The sequence below is a fragment of the Eupeodes corollae genome, chromosome 2 (assembly GCF_945859685.1).
Source record: "Eupeodes corollae chromosome 2, idEupCoro1.1, whole genome shotgun sequence".
Classification (NCBI taxonomy): Eukaryota; Metazoa; Arthropoda; class Insecta; order Diptera; family Syrphidae; genus Eupeodes; species Eupeodes corollae.
Window position 1 is genome coordinate 84,768,572 of NC_079148.1, and position 22,523 is coordinate 84,791,094.

The 22,523-nt window shown below is 30.2% G+C and overlaps 1 protein-coding gene across 5 annotated transcripts; it reads left to right on the plus strand.

Annotated features, from left to right (window-relative positions):
- Nucleotides 1-364: 364 nt before the first annotated feature.
- Nucleotides 365-22,079, plus strand: LOC129948540 (proline dehydrogenase 1, mitochondrial). Of its 5 annotated transcripts, none has more exons than XM_056059583.1 (12): nt 365-496; nt 1,210-2,065; nt 5,361-5,482; nt 9,219-9,305; nt 9,586-9,767; nt 10,932-10,996; nt 11,980-12,158; nt 13,866-14,040; nt 16,052-16,213; nt 16,265-16,456; nt 17,697-17,874; nt 18,391-22,079. In XM_056059583.1, exons 2-12 carry the CDS (start codon nt 1,592-1,594, stop codon nt 18,594-18,596), a joined length of 2,022 nt encoding a protein of 673 aa, XP_055915558.1. In that variant the 5' UTR covers nt 365-496; nt 1,210-1,591; the 3' UTR covers nt 18,597-22,079. The 5 variants fall into 5 exon arrangements, with proteins under 5 accessions (XP_055915558.1, XP_055915559.1, XP_055915557.1 ...); XM_056059584.1 differs by lacking the exon at nt 365-496 and adding an exon at nt 563-721; XM_056059582.1 differs by lacking the exons at nt 365-496; nt 5,361-5,482 and adding an exon at nt 5,649-5,770 and having other exon boundaries at nt 859-2,065.
- The last annotated feature ends 444 nt before the right edge of the window (nt 22,080-22,523 follow it).

Sequence of the window (22,523 nt, forward strand, 5' to 3'; positions counted from 1 at the left end):
TCGCCTATTGAGACCCCTACCTAACTGTAAAAAAATCAGATTAAAACTCATGCTGCGGTAATGGAAAGGTGACCCGTATGCGAATATTATGTCTTATTTTAAATTGATTTTTCAAATGCAAAATGCTATTCTAATTTTTGGGAGATGTTTCACCCTCTCAAGGCCCCCTAAGGTTACGCACTTTGTGTAAGCTTTAAGAATTGTTTGAGCAGACAAGCTGGCGTTGATGTACGACTGTTTCTGTAAGATTTTGTTTTTTGTATATAAACACATTCCATATACAAAGTTTTGTTTGAAACAAAGTCTTAAAATAAACGAAAGTTTACAGCGAGGTACAGGAACAGGCGTACAGGTACTGGCAATGAAACAACAGTCTGCAAAAAATGAACAGAAAAGAGCCGATCAGAGCGATTTGCCTCTCGCAACTTGACAATAGAAATAATAATTTAAATTCAGTTCTCTCCAAGGTTCCATCTCGTGTGTTCGCGTTCGATTGGTGTGTTAATTTTTTTTTTTAATAGTTTTCTCTTTTTTAATATAAAAAATAAATTCTGATTTTTTATTTTTTCATTTATTGTTCTTTTTGAGACTAGATACATTTTAAGCAAAGGAAGATTGATTAAAATATAAATGTTTTTCTTTTCAAGTGTCGTAACGACTTGACCGGCTTTCAAATTTTCCATGTTAAAGATGTAGATTTTTCGAGATTATATAATATTAGGTATCTATGAGTTGAAGAAACGAAAAAATTTTACCATGACAGGGAGCTACGAAGCTTATATTAAGATTCAACATTTTTTTTAATTTTCTGCACCAAAATACACGTGTACATACGTATGTATATCTAATTGCAAAACCAAATAGATATGTGTGCCTTTCTGGTCAGATTGTTAAGTGAAACTATTCATACAGTCGTTTTTTTTTTAATTTCATTGCCGGTGTATTCATTAAAATCATTGGTCTGCGGTTCCCTTAGTCATGAACGGGGTCGACAAAAATTAACAGAACAGAGAACGTCAATTTTATTTTTTCCTCCACGTTGTGTAGAAATTTGATTTGTTTAACTTTTAGCACTATGTGTTTTTTCAAATTCCAAATAGGCCCAAGTGCAAAATTTAATTTCTTAGGAATTTCATTTGATATATTATCTACCAAGAAATAGTAGATGTCCAACTGATGTGAAAGTAATCTTTATTCCATTTTATCCAGAAAAACGACAAATAAAATTTGGTAGTTTTATACAACCAATTTATATCACATACAAACATTATATAATTAAAAATAAATTATCCACCTGGAAAATACAAAAAAGAACCTTTTGTAAAAGGGAGGATAATTTTAAAATTGTTGTATAACTTGCAAAAGAACAACAAAACATAAACGACAGAGACGACAAACTACACTCAGATAGAGAGAGATATAAAGAGAGGAACTCTTTAAGTCCTAAATCAGACTCCAGGAAGAAAAAAAAACGTGTTTGAAATTTTTGTCAGATTACAAATTTGTGTCTTGTGTTATTAAACAATTTATAAAAAATCCGCCGAACATTTTAAAAACATAAAAAAGGAACACAGAAACGGTCTGTTGTGTAATGGCGTTTTTGCGTTCTCTCCGTCATCGTACAACTAATTTTGTATATAGCAATAGTAAACGCAATATAACCAATAATGGCAACAATCCTACTGTCTGCGTAACATTGAAGTGGAAATTAATAGAACTTGAAAATCCTATTATTCGGCCCAAATCTCATTCAAGCAATAACAGTTACATCAATTTAAATAATCAATCTACAACACTTTTACGTCGGGACGTGCTGGGTAATATTTTATATCGCAATGTTCATTCGGATGCTCGCAAGCAATGCCCTGAATGCCCATCTGATGACCAAAAGCTCACAAGGAATCAAGGAAAAGACAGATCAATTAAACCACAACGAGATCCTTTGGACGTGAGCTTCAATGATTCTATTGCTGCTTTTAAGAGTAAGACTACGGGGGAGCTTATTCGAGCTTTGGTCGTGTACATCTTATGTTCCAGCCATTACCTCGTTGAGCATAACATGCAGGTAAGCCTAACGTTTTTATTCAAAAACCTTTCTAGAAAACAAAAACGTTAAGTTTTTAAGCATTAACTTACGCTCTCTATATTCTTTTGTAGTCACAAGGAATAATTTTACTTTGCTGAAGGATTACATAGGTGTAATTTTTGTACTCGAAAATTGCCTAAATCGATTTTTCAAAAGTTGAGTTTACTGCGCAGGTTTTGCTCTCGTCCTCGTCATAAATGTATATTATAAGGAAGTATAGTATGTACCTATTGTATACAGGGCTGACACTTTATTTTAAATGGCAGAACTTTATGAAAAGTAATTTTTACCTGCAATGTGACCAGTTTATACCTATTTCTAATATTACGACAATTTTGTAATCCCAGATATATAAATCTATATTTCGCACACATATTTCTCGTTTTTACTGTCAAAATCTGAGGATAGATTTTTTGGGTACATTTTTACAATAAAGGAGCTTAGGATTTAAAGTTTTTTATATTTTTTTGGTGCACAACTAAGTCATTATTCTATAGATTGTCATGAAAAGTCATGGTCACATTTCTAAAAATGTATCAAATCTACCACACATTTTTAGCCGTATTATGTCAAAAAGCCTTTTTAACTATCTGAACAAACTTGTTTTTATTATTATCTTCTACATAAATATGTACATATGTATGTATGTAATTCTTTTTTTTATTAAAAGTATTTGAATCGTATTTTAAATAAATATGTGTTATATTATATATATAATATATATATTATACTATAAATCTTATACTATAAATATGCACAATTATAAGGGAACAAATCAGTCTTTAATGTTTGAATTTCTCGTAGCGAACATTCAATATTAAAGCAAATAAATTGATCTGCATCTTTTGTTTTCCATTATTAAAACTTGCTAATGGGGTACTTAGGTACAAAAAAAAGAAAATCAAATTTAACTCCTAATTGCGTTAAAATTAATTCTGTTAATATTTGTTTCGGTTATTTATCCGTGGTTAAGGTTTAAAGAGGCAATGGAGAGAAGTTAAAGTTGCTTTTATACCCAAAGTCTATAATGATTCCTTCTTAAGACCTTAGAAAGATTGATTGATATCCATTTAAGGGCATGTATTGATACAAGACATCTGTCTACGTCTCAACATGTCTACTGTAATAATAAATCGGTGGAAACGGGGTTATACACACTAGTACGCACCATCGAATATTTGCTCCATCATATAGAGTTCACTATGATTGCTTTCCTTAACATCGAAGGTGCTAATAACAACGTAAACACATCTGCAATCACAACAACTGCACCAACATCTCTAGACGTAGAGCGTTTTCTTGGGGAGTTAATTAATTTAATGGTGATTAGCAGAGTAATTAACTCAAAACTGGGCAACTCTTCTGCTAGAAGATTCGTTAGTAGAGGTTCACCGAAAGGTGTCCCCTCTACTGTGGAACATAGTGGTAAATGAAATCCTGATTTGTCTGGATACGGAGGGTTTCGGAGTGATTGCCTATGCGGATAAAGTTGCTATAGCGGTTTCAGAAAAGCACTTAACACTTTTAAAGAACGCTTATAAAATGCTCTTGATAGACTTATACTTTGGGCTGATCGGTGCGGACTGGGTGTTAACAAAAAAAATGAACTAGCCGCTATTGTCGAGGAAATACAAAATTTCATTTGTTAACCCTTCCTACATTCAATTATTTGAATTAAACTTCTCAGACGAGAAAAAATACAAGAGCCTTATTTTAGACAAAAAACTCAATTACAAGAAACAGTCAAAAAAGCTGCTGAAGTTCTATTTTAATAAATGGAATCACGCATTGGCTATACACATCGGTAATCAGAGCAATTATAATGTACGGTGTGGCAGGATGGTATACTGCTTTAGAAAAATCTATAAACCGCGACAAAATAAATAAAGCTTGCCTAAGCGGCTAGCTTAGCACGACCCCATCTGCGGCAATACCCTAATCTACGTAACACCTCCTTGATATGTTAAGCATACAAATAGCTGTCTTAAAGCTTTGATTAACAACATTAGCCACTCCGTAATTCTTAGATATTTAGAATGAATTCCAAAGCACACAGACTTCACCATACCCCAACTGCTATTCGACAGAAACTTCCAAATTTGTATACGTTCCAGATCTTTTTGGGAAGGTAGGGCATAAAAGAAGTCTTCTCCTGGCTTAAAGAAAACGCGTATCCGTATTTCCTCAGATAGCCAGGCTGCTATCAAATCTCTGGATTCTGTCTCTACAAACTCTATAACAGTCCATAACTGTCGATCATCGCTAACAACAGTTTAATATTCACCTTTGCTGGTTGCCGGGCCATGCAGACATTCCAAGAAACTGTAAGGCAGATGAACTTGCCAGGAAAGTTACAGTACAACCCATTCAACCACGTTTAGCAAATGATGGTATACCAATTGCTACATGTGAACTAATGCAGGACGCTATAAAGAAGCAAAGACCAAGTGGAATAGCCTCACCACGTGTCAGGCTTCAAAGAAATCTGGCCTACACTAGATTTAAAGCGATCAAGGTGCTTGCTATTTCTATGTAGATCGCATATAAGCTCCCTAATCGGTGTCATAATGGGATTCTATTAGTAAAGAACGCTACGCGGCTAGGCGTATTCTCAAATGACTTTTGCAGAAGCCGTATGGATTATTAACATCCGATATTGACCCGATAGCAATTTTACTCTTGGCATTATCGTTGGTGAGCTTCTTACCCTAATTTACCGCCAAAATCAATTTACATTTATGTATTTAATCTTAAATAAGAAATACATTTGGTTGCGCGATAGTCCGTACAGAACTAGGGCCTAGAGACTTACAACTCTCAACCATTCTTGTGAGTTTGTATGCCAAAACCGAACGGTTAATTTGAGAAAGAACTTTTCATGACAAGAAATACTCTTAAGGGGTTTGTCAATTTGTGGCGTAATTGTTAAAATACGATAAAAACTATTTATGGGGGCAAACCATTTGACATTTATTTCCTCTTTTTTTTGTCAAATATGACATGTCACGCGGTTGTTTAGCTGCTTTGAACAAAATAAACCACCAAGAGTGGAGATGGCGATGTTGATGTACCACTGTTGTAAACTTATTCTTTATGGTTTGTTCCTAACAACAGCAAAGTAGAAATATTGTGACTACAAATTAACACAATTTTTGCATTTTTTATTTATCATTGGATGTTATTTGATTTGTTCTAAATTAAAAAATAAAATACAATTAGCGAAACAAAAAAACAATAAATTTCTTTCGAAAAATGTTCTGTCAAAATTTAATAGCTAATGAAAGTGGCTCAAACGTTGCTTGGCACAAAGTTATTTACCAAAATGATGCAAGCAACATTTTACGGACATTTTGTTGCCGGTGAAGACGAAGTAAAAATTGTCCCTACTCTAGAAAGGTAAATATTGAATATTTTGAACTATATTACTTAAGATTTGTTTTCTTTTTTTCTTTCTTTATATGTTAATTTCTGCCTTTAAAACCCGTAAATTGCTTTTTTGCTTACTCAATGCAATACATACATATGTGAAAAATTGACTTCTTACAAATATAATAAAATTAAGCTATTGAAAATCACCCGAGCACTATTGGGTGGGAAACTGTTTGAGCTACTCATGAAGTCAACATTTTATGGACATTTTGTTGCCGGAGAAAATCGCCATACAATTGTTCCCACATTGGAAAGGTTTTATTATTTATCCATGTTTTTCTGTTATCTGTTTCACTTTCATTTCAAATCAACTCAAACATTTTGTATGTTTTTATGTACATATGTCTTAATTTACTTTCATATCATTACAAAAATTTGCACTAAACTAAGGCTGTAATTTGTTATTATTTATATGGTGATTAACTAATCAATACATCCAACATATTAAAGTTAGAATTTCTAGTAATTTAAATTCTTACGGTGGTTTGTTTGTTGATGATCTTCAAGAAAGTCATCTAAAGGTGTGCTCATATCAAAGGCACATTTTTAAACATTAACAATTTGGTCTGGATGCTGACGAAACATTTCTAAAACGTTTATTTTTCTCATTTTTAATGGGTAACTTTATTTGTTTTCCAGTCATTAACATAGAAGGTAGAAAGTGCGTGGGTGGTTATTAATAAAAATATAATTTGTGTTAATTAACGATATATTTGTAATTATAAAATTTACGAAAATGTTAGAATTAACGTCAAACAGTATTTGATAAAGTCATATACAATCTATATTTTCACGCACAAAACTGTATAAATAAATTGGAAACAAATAAACATATCAGAAATATTCCTCAAAGTGTTCACAAAAAAAAAAAAAACCGAAAAACTGTCTGAAATGTTTTTTTGTTTCCAATTTATTTACCAAGCTTTGTACGTGAACATGGCTTTTGAAGAAGTAGCCCTGATTGCGTAGTTTTTATGTTTATCTTTTTTTGAACAAAGCTTGCAGGAATGATTCTTTGGTGTGAACACCTTAATGTAAGCACAATGAGATTTTTTTTTAATTTTTCACGCTTCAGAAACTTAATAGCGACAATTGTATTAAGTTACATAACAAGAAATGATTTAAAAATGTTTCCAATAATTTTCTATAATAATAAAAAGTGAACAATATTTGTTCATACTTCTTGAAAATCCAATTTATACCTATTTACTTTTTTATTATAATCATTTACGAAATTAAAAAACAAAACCCAACTACCTAAACCATGCATAAGAAGCTTTACTTATCTAGGCATAATTTTTAGTATTTTTCTTCTAAAGTGATGACTCATAGACTACAGAAATAAACTCAAAATAAGGAACACGTTGGCAAAACACTCTTGTCAAAGCATTTCCTTATGAACAATAAATCACTTTTTCGGAAAAAGTCCAAACCTTATGAAGTGCTAGTTTTTTTTTTATTTTTAGAAATAAGTTCCACAGTTTTAATTCAATTCACTTTTTCAGTTGCCTTGCTTCATTCTTTTTCTTTCTTTTTTTAAACCATGTTAAAAATGAATTGTTGAATCAGCTTTTTTATTTGTTAGCTTACTTATTGAAAACACAAATAGATCATGTCTCAAGGAATTACCAAATATACGACAAATAATAAGATCATGCTTTTTTATTTATTTTAACTTAGATTTTATGTGTTAGTTAATTTTAAAAAATTTGAACAACAAATGAGTGTACGTATTTGTCTTTATAATTTCCGCTACAGTGACAATTTGCTTCACTATTAAGGAACATTAGCCTTCAATGATACTTTACTGTCTGATAATTGTTCGTTGAGTGATGAAGTAGTTGTGACCAATGCAATGTTTCCTATATTTTTCTTAAAAGAAAAATGAGGCCCATAAATCCATAGAAATTTTATATTGAAAACAAGTCGTTTTTGAATAAATGTAATATTTTTTACTTGGTAACTTTATACCTATATGTTGTTTGATGCAAATTATTTAATTTTATGGCCAAAAATTTAGATAAGAGTATAACATTATGTTTTGAAAATGATTTTGAGGCCACCCGAGAGCTTTTCATGCGAATTACCATGGGCCACTTAGTACCACACAAATCGATCAATTAGTTCGCGATGCATCCTCAATCAAGGATTATTCCAATTGGTAATTATAGATAGTTTTTGTTCATTCAATTCAATATAGTTTGCTCATGCTTAATTCACACACTTGCATGGTAAACATTCAAAAAATACGCTAATTAGATACACCCTTGTCGCCTTTTTTGTTTTTTCGTGACGTCATTCACAACAGACTTTTATTATTGTTTTCAATCTTAAATGAAGGCATTTTTGCATTTACATTTTTATTTTAGCATTTGAAGAAACTGTTTTATGCATAAGCATCGTCAAAACATCTGAAAACGGCCTAGTTACTGATAAAGCATCGGTTCCCACCGATCACCAAAATCAAAGCATCAGTGAACGCGGTTAGTAGCCAGATGAGGGACCATCTCGGAACCTATCGCGTGCTGTGTCATTTGTTCTTTCTCCTCTGTCCTTCTGCCTTGTATTAATGTCTTGTTTTGTTATCACCTTATATAGTCTAGATGCTCAAGGTGCTGTGTCTCTACTCTGTACACTAATGTGCTGTGTAGTATGTAATGTAAATGTAAATGCTGTATAAATATCAAATAATAATCGGAACAAGAAACAGTTTCAATTAATAATTGCTTATAAATGTGTTTTGATTGATGTTCCGTTAGACAAAACTCCGAGCTTTTGATGCTTTTTTCTTTTTTAACTAAAGAGAAAAAATTATGTTATTGTTTACAATTACCACAGATTCTTTATTATGAATAAAAAGGAATCCGTGATAGTAAAATTGCAGATTTAACTCCCTGTGAGCTTGCCTTAATTATTTTTAATCTTTTCGAAAATAAAAATGTAAACAATACATATAATCACCATTGTATAAATATTTTGTATATAGTACTAGCTAAGTGACCCTATACATTATGGGAAGGGATTAATTGATAATTTTGGTCGCGACAAAATGTATAAATGAAGGTTTCTCACCAAACTTTAAAGTCGCCAAAATTAAAAAAGTGTCCTCTCTGAATACCGAAACAAAAATAGATTCCGGATTGCCAAATAAAAACGACAGTAGAAGTATCTTTATCTTAAGTAAATAAATGAAAAATGTCGATTAGTATATTTATAAACAGACACTTTACGACACTCTTAGGTTATTTATTGTAAAGTGTTATTAAATAACTGATTAGCGGGCATTGTGAACCTTTTATCAATATGGACCCAACTAGTACGCCTTTTACCTAATACTAAATCAAAATTCGTCCTTGGAAAGTTTCCATAAAGAATCGATTTAAATTGATTTGAAGGACAAAAGCGAAATAACCTCTTAAGTGCTCTAGATTTTATAGGTTCTCCATGTTGGCGAATCTGGTGCAAGATACCTTACCTATCTGGTAAAACGGTTTATGGACTTTAAAATATTACTAAATAAACAGTTTTTTTGGTTGTATTTTTTTTTTGAATAATATAGTCATGAGATGACCATTGAACAGTAAAATTTGTAACTAATCTCATTTTTCATTTGTTTGATTTTTGTTCTATAAAAAGTGTGATACTCAAACATCAGTAATTTTCTACAAGGAAGGCCTATAATAAAATTATTTTCTGTCACTAGGCTACGATCTTTTGGAGTGAAACCAATTTTGGACTATTCAGTTGAAGAGGACATATCACAGGAAGAAGCGGAAAAACGTGAAGTTGAGTAAGTTTAAAAAGTCAATCAAATAAAGTTTAGATAAAAGTGTGATGCAGTAAATTCTAGAATATGGATTGTTAAATCAAAAATCAGTAAGTTTATAAAATTTACAATACATTTTACAATGATGATAAAAACCTTCGCTAACCTTTTCCCAAAACAAAATTCACAGTTAATTTACCAAAAGAATGTTACAAAAATTGTACATAATTGACAATACTAATACCTTTGTAATAATAATTTTTTTTTAAATAGCTTTTAAAATTAATATTTTCCCTCTTTTTAGATCATCGGTGTCAAGTGTAGGTGATGTTCACGAAGAAGGCGCTTTACCTCAATATCACGTGGACAAATCATTTGCTGATAGGCGATACAAAGTGAGCAGTGCTCGAACATACTTCTATCTTAATGAGGCTACTTGCGAACGAAATATGGAAGTTTTCATAAAATGCCTTGAAGCTGTATCAGGTAAATTCCAATTTTCTAAATAAGCTTCAACACTTACTAATTTGGTAAAACCTGTAGAGGAAGAGCCTCATTAAATCATTTTTATTCTAAAAATAACAATTGCAATGGAGATAATTGGTCTTTCAGTTAGAGAACTGTTTGTGTACCTATTTCTTGCATCAATAGCATCAATTTAGTTTTGAATATTAAGTAAGGTTTGTCTTATTTTTTTTTCGATAAAGTTTATTCAACTCTCAAAGAATTTTCATATCAACAACTACAAATCTAATAGCGTTCAATAAAGAAAATATTCTTCTTTAAATTTTTAATTAGAACATCAGTTTCACTTAAAAAATATGCATTCTTTGAAACCAAAAGTGAATGAAAATTTCAGGCGTTGTTTGCGCCCACTTGAGCAGTGTTTCATACGTAAGTAGACGTTTTTTTTTGTGCCAACTGAACAGGTAGGTACAACGATAGCTCAATCAATTATGAGTGTTTTTAAGTATAGGATAGTTTCAATTAACACTTAATTTTTTAAGTGAAACAAAATTTTGGATCTAAAATTGTTAGACCAATTGAAAGATCTGCATGAATTAGAAGTGTTTCAAAAGCTTAAATCGACTTGGTTAGACATTAAGACCTTACCGGTTATGCAGTAGCTGATAAAATTGGTAGCTCTTGTTCTTACTTAAATTATAAAGATTCGGATAGATAAATCATAAAGAGAGGTAACAAGAACTGAAAAAACAGCAGCTTGAAGACGACCGATTTTTAAGGTGTGCATCTTATTCGTGTAATTCCGAGGAAAAAAAAACACATTCTAATTCGAACCATCTTAAACGAGTTAAGGTTAAGAAAAGGCCGCTACTTGACTAACAACGTTAAAAGTTATGCTATTAGAGTTTTTCATAACTCAAATAATTTGGAAAAATTATGTCATGACGTTGAATTTTCAGACGAAAAATCTATTTTTGAAGCGAAGTGTACGTACCTACTTTAGATTCAGTGTTTATATAAGTATTTCATACAATAATAATTAAATAATATTACGTAATGAAATATAAAATATATTATATAAATACTAAATTACATTTTCAATAACATTCTGAATTTTATTATTATCAAGAGTGTTTAGAACAGATAGAATGTTAGAAATTTCCTATTTAAAAATAATATTTTCAGGTGCAACATTTGGAACTGGAATAACAGCTATTAAGTTAACAGCACTTGGACGTCCTCAGCTACTTGTAAGTATAGTTATATATTGTAAAAGTGAAAATTCTTATTTTTGGGGAGGAATCAGTTAAAATATAATTGGTATATAGAGACTAAAACTGTTATATAATCAAAGGTTCTGCTATAAAATTTTAAATCACATTTCCAAGCAGTAACGAGTTTTTTCCTGACATTACTCGCAAGCAGGATGGTTGAGCGCTTTAGGTCTGTAGGCCCTGGTTCTCAGTGAGCCGTTGCTCTAACTAATTTATTTATTTTATTATGTCATCTAAGTTGAATTTAAAATGAAATATTATTTGTTAACGCATAAAACTCCAAAGTACTATTTCCGAAATTAACTGTTTTTAATTTTATAAAAATAATCTGAGAAAATAAGCAATTATTTCATAAAAGTAATTTATTACGTCCTCTATTAGACTGTCGTGTCATCGTTGTGCCAATTGGTCTCCATAACGCTACATACTATGGTGAATAGAATTTCAGACATTTTGTCTTACATTCTACTGTGCAATACGAACTGAAGTATATTAACCTTACAGCAATACTTTTAATAAACGAGTTAGATTCGAAGACAGTTCTACATAGCTTTGTAGGGGTTGTAGAAATTAGGATTTTGGAATGGAATATACGTCCGACAGGTTCTTTTCTCAGAGTTTGGAGAATTGGTATAATGAAACATGCTATATGCCAGGATATCAAAAAAATCATATTACAGATATGTATATAAGAGTCAGACATATAATCTTAGCTATTCCCCTGCTACAAGCTCCCAAAAGTTGTACAAATCACTTAATGTAATTTGTATAACCAAAATGTAGTGTGCCAACTAAACTTTTTTTGTAAGAGAAAGCATGCTCGTACTGCTATGAGAAGGACTCATCTATTAAGAAGTTTAAAAATACAATTTTCCTCTAAAAAATATTCTTAACTAATTCTGAAAAAAAAACGTAAAATGTTTATATTTCTTTTTTTATAAGATTTTTTCTTTTTATAGCTACAAGTATCAGAAGTAATTATGCGCACACGTAAATATATGGAAGACCTAGTTGGCGGTCATGGAAATGTCCTTACTCATCATAAGACCATTAAGGATTTAGAAAAATACTACTCCAGTTTGGGTGACAACAAAAACGTCCAAGATTTCCTTAAAAATGTAACCTCTGATAAAGAAGGGTAAAAATAAAATATGTTTTCCTTTTTTTGTACATATACATATATAACTATTAATCCAAACCATTTTTATTTGTCCAAATAATTTTTCCAAATTTGACTTTGAGTTACATTTGACATTATGAAAATAAGTAGGTTATAATGATGGTATATTTAAATTTATTTACAAATTTATCTATAGCAAAGTTGAAAAATCTCTTATTTTTCCTCTATTACTTGCGCAAATGAAATCTATTCAAGTTGTTTTATTTTCTTTGTTTATATAATTGGTATACTGTCTCCTTTCTAATGTTTTTTTAAAGTAAAAACTCAATCTTTCATAAAGCTTAGTTTTATATGTAGAAAAACTTACTGCTCTGCAAACCAATTAAATATTTTAACACCAATCAATTTTTATGGAACAGTCAGAATATACAAATCATTATCAGAATATAATTATTAAACTGAAAATAAACGAAAAAAAGACAATCGATTGAAAAAATAAGGAACGAAACATTTTACCTACATAAATCATCGAATACATGTTCTTCAATAAAATGTATATTTCAATCAATGTGCAAGTTCAAACGACTAATAAGAGATTTGGTAAAGCGAATTTCTAGTATCTAATTGGCTAGCTAACACAAAATGTCCTTCTTTTTATTTAAGGTTACTTGTCAAATTGAAAAAAAAGAAAAAGAGACTGGGGTAGAACCCAAACTGATGACTCACCATCCGTCCCCGTCTGTCGATCTTTCTGTTTGTACGTACACATGTACAAACAGGTATATCTCTAAAAATCTTTTATTCAGATTCTAGGGACCTTGAAACGGCGAGAAATTTCATTTTCAATTCGACAAATTTCCTATGGAAAGTAAATAAGTTCTGTTTCACTATCCTTCAAAATCCAAACGCATTTGAAGCTTGTAAAAGGAATTTTCCTATTGATAATAATATTTAAGTAGTATCTATACTGAAGGTAGATGATAGTGAAGTTTATTTCCAAGTGTGAAATTAAATACTTAAGAACTCCCTAGTTCAAAAACGGAGTTGACTCCATATAAAGTCTCTTATGTTGCCTGAACCTGCCAATCTTTCCCATACATAAAAACACTTAATTTATACTTATTCTGAGTGAAACAACGATTTGTAACGTGAAGAAAACAAATTTAACACTAAGATATAAGAATTGTTTAGAAAAATACAATTGTTTGTATGTCAATCGACCTTTTGTTTTCAGACGGCATTGAATTTATGTTGTGTACAGAAAAACCTTTAAAGGACCATGGCCAAATTTGTTTGATAGTTGGGCGTAAAACCAACATAATTGAATGAAGTTCATAAATAAAATCTTAGAAATCTTATCATTATTAAACAAATTTGTTAAAAGAAAATTAACCTAATTCTTGCAAACATTAGTTGATTACAAAAAGCTCTACTAAAAAAAGTTTCTCTGTTAACTTTTATTGGAACGGCTATTACAGAAAGTCCAATTTTATAATTAAGAATACAATTTAATTTAACATATTATAAAGTATATATATACACAAATTGTTAATAATATATATACTTACAAAAGTGAGGAAAATACCTAATTTTGTTACCATAACTTGATATTTGTTATATAAAACCACACTTTATTCAAACCCATCTAACGGTCCAATGGACCATATCCTCTTTTAGTCTTAAAAATCAATTTTTACCGTTTTACTTTTCTTTATTGTCTCATAGTATTCTCCACTTATTTCCTTGGTCGGGTATTGTCGACGAAAATTCTCAGCTGAGCGATACATTCAGGGTACCTGATCCAAAAACCGGACAAATGCGTCGATTGATCTCACAGATTCCACCTAAAGAGGAGGAAATGTTTAGAAATATGATACGCCGACTCAACACTATTGTCAAGGTACGTTTAAAATAATATACTTTAAAACTCTAATTTATTTGATGAAAAAAATTGAATAAATGCCGATAATGCGGTGGTAGATCCTTCAAGGCTTCGTTTGATCAAATAGAACATTTGAAAGCTTAGGGGACTTCCAATAATTGTACCAGATTTTACAATTTCAGTTGTTGCACCGTGAAGATTTTTTGCATTTTTATTGTTATATAACCTGAATGTCAATAACGAATGTTGTTGACCCATTGTTAATAATCAGTCATAAATGAAAAACTCAAAATTGTGAGCAACAACGTGCTGGTTATACATATGTATGTACATATATAAAATGCAAAAACACAAATTAAGAAACAGAAGTTAAAAAAATAAAAGTGACATCCACCAGCGCGCGGTGGCCACAACTAAGCTCTAATGGCAACTGAGCGGATTTTATTCAAAATTTTAACAAGAAAATTGTAATTACGTCATCGTTTTATTTAAAAATTTGGGATATCCGCATCCTCTTTTTTTTCAGAATTAAAAAACTTGATTTAAAACTTTAACTCCCATTGTAACCGCCCGCCCTCGCGAAAGTGATTTTATGCGTACATTTATATATACATATGTGATAGATATATATGTATATCCAATAAAAAGTAATATATAAAAAAAAAACAATAAAATTCACCCCAGTCACCCCTCTAAGTAGTGGCCACTGCTGCAGGAGAATGAGGAGGTAGAACCTTTTTCTTGTAAGGGTGCACACTTTCCTGTGCCTTTGTTTGATATATCTGTACACATTCTATATATATATGTATAATTTACACTATCGTCGCGAATTAAAACATCTCACACGGTTCGCGAGATTAAAATTCTTGTCTAAAAATTTTGAATTCGACCAACAATCGGGTCACAGGTTGGTCACTTCGAGGAACAATTTTAATTTATTAATTATATTATTTTGAGAATAATAAAAAAAAATTAAATAAAAAAATGTTCAATTTAATCGACCATGTTTGAACCTTCGTCTTTAACACAACTGTTGCATTTACCGGAGCCTTTTTTTTAATTCATTTTTATTAATTTACTCTTAAAACTATCTTAAAGCTAGACAAAAATTCATAAAACTAGCCTAACTAACCATAACTTACTGGTCCCATACGGACACTCTAAGTTCAAATATAACACTTAATACTAATGCCTTTCGGCCCTAAGATCTATTTTAACTTCAATTCAATTTTATTTTTTTGTTTTTTATTGAGTTGAAGATAAGCTGAAGCTCAACCTTCTACACTAACAAGGGACTTGGTACCGTTTGCTCGTCGATGATGGCATTTGCCAAGAAATCGTCATTGAACCGCATAAAACCGTGGTTCTCAGATCGCCTTTGTGTCATATCATTTCGAAAGTAAAAGTGATTAAGTAAGGCTCTGTTTTCCAGGTCGTGGTTGGGGTGAATGCTAACAATCATCTTGTACACTTGTTTGAAAGCAGCTCCCAACGCCTCCACTTTTTGCTTCGGATCTTCAATTATGTAAAAATCATCGTCAAAGATGGCTTCTTCTGAATCTATAGCCCATCGAACTAAACATCATGCCACTGGTACTACCCTTTAATTATATTGCTTTTCTAAATAATTTTCATTGGACGTTCCTCTTCCTCAAGAAAAATAAAACAAATGTCTGTGAACACACATTTCACAATGGGATAACATTTTATTAATTCACTTTTGCAATCGTATTACCGATTTTGATAAAGCACTTAAATTAAAGTTGATCTTTGCAATAAGGGTTTATGTTTTTGATGACACTAAATAGGTGTTTATAAAAAATTGTCATTTAAAATCAAATCTCATATGAAATCAAATCTATTGAAGGTAGTAACAAGGTTAACAATTATTAAACAACAAAAATTGTTATTTTTTTTACGAAATAGGTCTATTTTTAATGTTTTTATTCTGTTAATATCATTTTAAATGAGGGAAACAAGACGAAAACGGATAACGTGATTCTAATGACTTATTATATAATGATTCTAGACTGCCGCCGATTTAGATGTCCGCATTATGATTGATGCCGAACAAACTTATTTCCAACCAGCAATTTCTCGCATCACACTGGAAATGATGAGAAAATATAATAAAGAAAAGGCAATTGTTTTTAACACTTACCAGTGTTATTTGACTGAAGCTTATAAAGAGGTGAGTTCAATTAAAATGTGTTATAATTTTATTGCAGATTTTTTTTGTCAGGTGTGCACTGATTTAGAGCAAGCTAAACGACAAAACTTCTACTTTGGAGCAAAACTTGTTCGAGGGGCTTATATTGAACAAGAAAGAGCCAGAGCCGCAGCTCTTAGCTATCCTGATCCAATTAATCCCAGTTATGAAGCAACAACTGACATGTACCATAAAGTTTTGACTGAATGTCTGAGGAGAATTAAGGTAAATAAACTTAAAACTCGAAAATTTAAACATAACCCAAGTTGAGGGATAACTACAGTATTATAATCTTATGCACTTATACAATTCCTAAAAGATTTGTTTTATAATTACACTTTTAGCAATCAAAATGTTATGGCCGATTTTGTTGAAAATTAATGAATGCTTTGAGACTTGAATCGAACCACATTTTGCGCTTTACTGCTTGAACAGAATGAGATGCAGCTGTAGCTAAAAAAATCGCTGTAGTATAAGCTGTCAATAAAAACGCTCACTAATGTAGCAAAGGTCGCCCACAATGGTGTAGCGCAGGAAATTTATTGTTCAACGCATATGAAATTTATATTTGAACTGAATTTGAATGGTAGCATACTATACAAAAGTTACAAAACCAGAAAAAATTCTCAAATGCATTGAACGCTCCCAAAAAAAAAGTGAAAAGTCAAAGAATGAAATGGGTTTCCCCATCTGTCATCTCAAATGTAGCTTGAAGCGTCGCCAAAAGTTAAAGTTGAGTCAACTTGCGCTGCAGCTACTGCTACAGCTACAGCTACAGCTTCTCATTGTGTCGATGTATACTATTTTCGTATCTTTTAACTTTGACAGTCCTACAGGCAACAGCTACAGCTACACCATTCTGTTCAAGCAGTTAATCTTAAAATCAGGTGTTTCTCAAAAAATTTCAATGAAAAAGTCGTAAGTCAATAATCCTTATGATTCGAGGTAAACAAGTTACCAAATTCTGAAAAGTCATAACCTGGTCTATAACCATATTGAGTTTTTGCTATAACTAACTGGAAACTCTGCATATGTGATGGCAAGGTAAATAAAAAGACTACTAAAAGTTTGGTGGTGTTTTTAAAAATTTTATTAAAACAGCTGATACTTGAAAACCGTAGTGATTCGGTATAATTAACTTACCAAATTCTGAAAACCTAGCCTATCATCTTATTCAGCTGGGACCATCCTTAAATGGACACCCTGTATACATTCCCATGGTGGCAAAAAAAAACAAATTTTATGATAGTTACGTACAAAATTATAATAATTTAAAGCTTGTAACCGAATAGACTAGACCAGAAGGACAGAAATTTAGGGATCCATTTTTTTCGAACAAGCTGTACTCAAAATGATGTTATTCTTGTTCGCCTTTTAATTTTATATTACCTTTTCGTTGACCTTTTAATTTTATATTACCTTGAAAGTATCGCCACAATTGAAACCATGAAACTTTTCCTTCTAGTTACTCAAGGACAATAACGAAGATGCTAATCGGATTGGAATCATGGTTGCTTCTCACAATGAAGACACCGTTCGTTTTGCAATTCAGAAGATGGACGAAATCGGAATTGAACCGGAAGATAAAGTCATATGCTTTGGTCAATTATTGGGCATGTGTGATTTTATTACTTTTCCTTTAGGTAAGACTTAATCATTTTATAAAACAATATTAATATTAAGAATATCTAAAAAGCAAAATAAGGGTTAAATGTTGAGTTCTACTCTTGTTTTTATCAACCATACAAAATCAGATTTGTGTCTTGCAAGCATTATAATATCTTAATATAATAATTTGAATCGTTATATTTTTACAATATTGACGCATTTTAAGATTATACCATGCTTAATAATACGTTTTCTGATTTTAAAATTAATGCATCTATATTTTAAATATCTTACTACCATAAATGCAATACATGAGTAGGTTACTGATTTAGGCATTTTTTATTGAAGTTAAGTTAGCAAGTGGCATAAGTATAATCAAGCAACAAAATATTTCATTTAAATTATAATTTATTTAATATGTATATTTATAAAATAACAAATAATACGTTTTTCAGTAAAATGTATATAACACGTTGTGTATCAAAGACTTAGGACATTAATGCGATTAGTTTTTGTTTTTTATTGACTAACGGACTTTTTTTTAATTACAGGTCAAGCCGGTTACTCTGCTTATAAGTATATCCCTTACGGACCCGTGCACGAAGTATTACCTTATTTGTCCCGTCGTGCTACCGAAAACATTGGAGTGTTGAAAAAAATTGAAAAGGAAAAAAAGTTGTTGACTAAAGAAATTTGTCGAAGAATAATGAGAGGTCAACTATTTTATAAACCCAGAGGCAATTATGTTCCAATATAAATTGATGTGAATTAATTAAATGCCATTATTATGAGACACAAAATAATCAATTGAAAACAAAACAACTTTTCAGAGTCATCTAAAATTAACATACGTAATACAATGTGCGCCCGAAAATTTTATTTGTATTATTCCTTACATTATAGGTCCTTTGTTACCTTAATAGTAAGTAAAATTCTCCATGTAGTCCGCCCAAATGAATCATTTACTAGTAAAAGACAGTAATTTTTGTATGTCATTCCCTTAAGATTCGATATTTTGTATGTAATTTGAAGATTTGTTCATATATTTAGAAAGAGAAGCGATTGTATGATGTTTTAAGGCCAATAGACACTGAGAAATATTCATATATTTATTTAATTTTACATGATTTAAAATCTCATTATTTTTCACATCAGTTCAGTTCATCAGATTTCATAGCATATATTTTATTCCAGTTACTTAAAAGTTAAAATAAAAAGCTTTTTATTAGGTATTGCAAATATTTGCCTTTTTGAATATCGGCTAATTGATTTATGATAATTACTTTAACACAAACCAATGGATTGATTTTATGATAAAAAAATGTGTTTATTTTCCTTACGAATTTGCATAATGAAAATATTTAAAATAGATAAACGCAAATAATCGATCAGTTTCATAAATTAATTTTTAAATTCTAAAATTCTAAACGAATCTTCAAAAAATATTAAAATACAATTATAGGAGCACGCATAAAATACAATACATGCAAAAATGTTAATTTCTACGTGATTAGTTGTAAATGTAAAATCACATAAAAATACTGTTTTTCAGCCAAATATTAATTGATGTAGCTGTGAAGAAGTATTGCAAAGGAAAACTTATTATGTACTACACGGATTAAACTTCAGTTGTGAAAAAAGTACGTAGCTTTCAAAAATCGCTTTGAGCAACCAAAAAGAATACTCATTTTCGTACTCCCAAAAATGTTATATACTGTAAATCATAGATCATGCACATATATTACCCTTTAATCCAAAACTTTTTACCTAAATGCAAACGAATTTTTTGGGGTTTCCATGGGTAAATTCAGATTTTCTTCAAATATTGTTTTTTTTTTGTGCTTTGACTTTTTTTCTGCGAGAGAGCTGCCAAATTCGCAGCTAAACAAATTGCATCAGTATTGTTGAAAAGAGGGGTAAATTTGCAGAAATATTTGGTCTTAAATCAAACATAATCAATTTATTTTGCCTCATAGAATGCAAATAAAGAGAAAATTGTTTTTTGACAGATCTAGATCAAAAATAAGTTGATTTATTTTACCTATGGAAAATCCAATTACAGCGTCTTACGTCAACTGTAGTAAATGGTGCATTTTTCAAAGAATATATTTCATCAGTTCAAAAGTTTTCAATATAATCATGAGTTTTGAATTTTAGGGGATTATGGTAAATTTAACTTCTTTAAGGCCTGAAACGTGGGAATAATATCTAAACATTTTGTATAACGTCGCACGGTGTTATGATTATTTTTAATGGTTAGATTGGAAAATAAATAAATTACTAATCAAATTCATAGGCAAAATTAAACTTAAGAATATGCTCTTAATTTAAAATGATAACAATTGTCAGCAAATGTTTTCTCATAATTATAACTTTAAATTATTACCATAAAAGCTGAAATTACAAATTTTAAGAAAGTTAAGAGACCCTACGCTAGAGTATTTTGTGTAAGTTAATTAATACGTGTAAATGTTATATTTTAGGCTGCATTTTAAATTATCTTTTTGGGCATAATTAAATTTTAAGATTTTTGCGTTTTAAAATTTAAACAATAATTGTTGCTTTTTTTAAAACTATAATTTAAAACAAAGAAAATGAAAGAAATAAGAAAAATAACATGACTTCTAAAATGATATTTTATTTTTATTTGGTGTACATGAAAGACATTTTTTGAGAGTGTAAAAAGGAATTTAAAATAGTAAGGATATGTTTTTAGTAATTTTTAGTTTTTAATAAAGAATTTTGCTGCTTTAAAAATTATTTTTATAGGTAGACCAATTTTAAATGAGCTTAAAAACGTTCAATTCATTTTCTTTTCTCAAGGCATGTATGTGCATACTTTAAGTTTAAAAGGTTTATCGTTTGTAACTCGAAAAACATCAATTTAAAAAAGACAATAAATTAAAAGCAAGATTTCGAACCCTATTAGACTTGAACCTTGAACTTAAAGTTTGATGTAAACAAATCATTAATTATAGAAATACTATAATTAATGATTTGTCTAGATTAAAGTACTTGTCAAATTTGGCTAAAAGAAAATCAAGTAATTTTCTATCCTTTGTTGCGAATAGGTGATCGTATGTACATAGAAATAGTATGTGTATACCAGCCCTCGATCTGAACATTGATGCTCCTCTAAAGCTATTAGCTAAAAAACTACCAATGCATACATATATACACATATTCAAGCACAAATCTAAATTTTGCATTCTAAATTTGCAAACCTTGCATATTATACATATTTCTTTGGAACACCTTTTGGTTACAAACATATAATAATAGGGATTTCTATTAGCAATTATTTTTTTAAGCTGGTGTCCCTTAGTCATGGACCTGAAAAGGTTCAATAACTTGCAGTACTGCATTATAAAGGTTTTCGTCTAGTAGATGTTTTAATAAAATTTTGAAAAAGTTCCTAGCTTTTAATGGGTTTGTTTACTAACCCTGTCCATAAATTATTTTTTAATTTAAAGTATTTGGAATTTTTAATAACCTCTCCTTTTGATTTTGAATGTAGACAGTATGATCGATCATTACACGAGTTTCACTGTGCTATCAGCAATTGTAAAATAGTTCAGCTTTGACTTCTTTCTTGTTTTCAAACATACATTTTATTAGACGTTTCACAAACAAACGGCCCCTTTCGCATGCTGTTTTTATAATTTCAAAAAGACCCTATCTCTGAAACGGTTGAGTATATAGAAAACTGTTTAAGACACAAATTTGTTACTTTTCATCAAAGATAAAGATTGATTATATCAGACTTTATTTTTCAGTTTAAAAATGGAGATGTTTTATTTTAAAAGACACAATCTAAGGCGCAGTAATGCTTTATCTACAAGTTAAAAGCGAACAACGAATTAAAAAAATTATGAAGTTCCAGGTCTGCACTTAATTTCTTTTATGAACGATAGGACAAGCCCAACATTTATTTAATTTAATTATTGTTTAAGCATAATTAAGCTTTAATTTTCAGGATTTTAAAATTTGTATGCATATAATGTTCTTACTGTTAGTAGTTATAATAATTGACAATGCTTATACTTTAGGTGTATAGTCGAAACTATTTCAAATGACAATAATATACTTGTATGTGGAATTATTACAAACTAAATACATTTAAATTTCTTTTTTTTCCAAAGTATTAATATAATTATGCATGTATATTGTATATGTATACATACAAATGATTTATTAAATGTACAATATTTATAAACAAAATAAAGCCATGTTTTAAGAATAGTGACTAAATTATTTCAATAACTGAATTTATTCAATAAGATTCTCAATTGATAGATATTTATTAATTAATGAAATATGTACATACTATTTCGGAAGCAAAAGCATCATAGACATCTTCTTCATATAAATTATAATGAAATACAATGACTTTGAGCCAATTTTTGTGTTATTATCGGAAGATAATTCTTAGTATGGTAATGGGCTAGGTCTACAGTGTATCTGCTCTACACGAATTTTTATGTGCGGCGTATTATAAAATGTTATTCTTCATACGAATATTTACTAGATATAGATTGCTATTAGTTAATGTAACGGTGGCAATTGTTTGGTTTTAATGAATCGTTTATTTTTAGTTCAAGACTTTAAAAAAGTGTTAAATTCTTTTTATAGATGTTTTAATTCTATAGCATGGTGCTTTTATTAATACATACAATGATTAAAA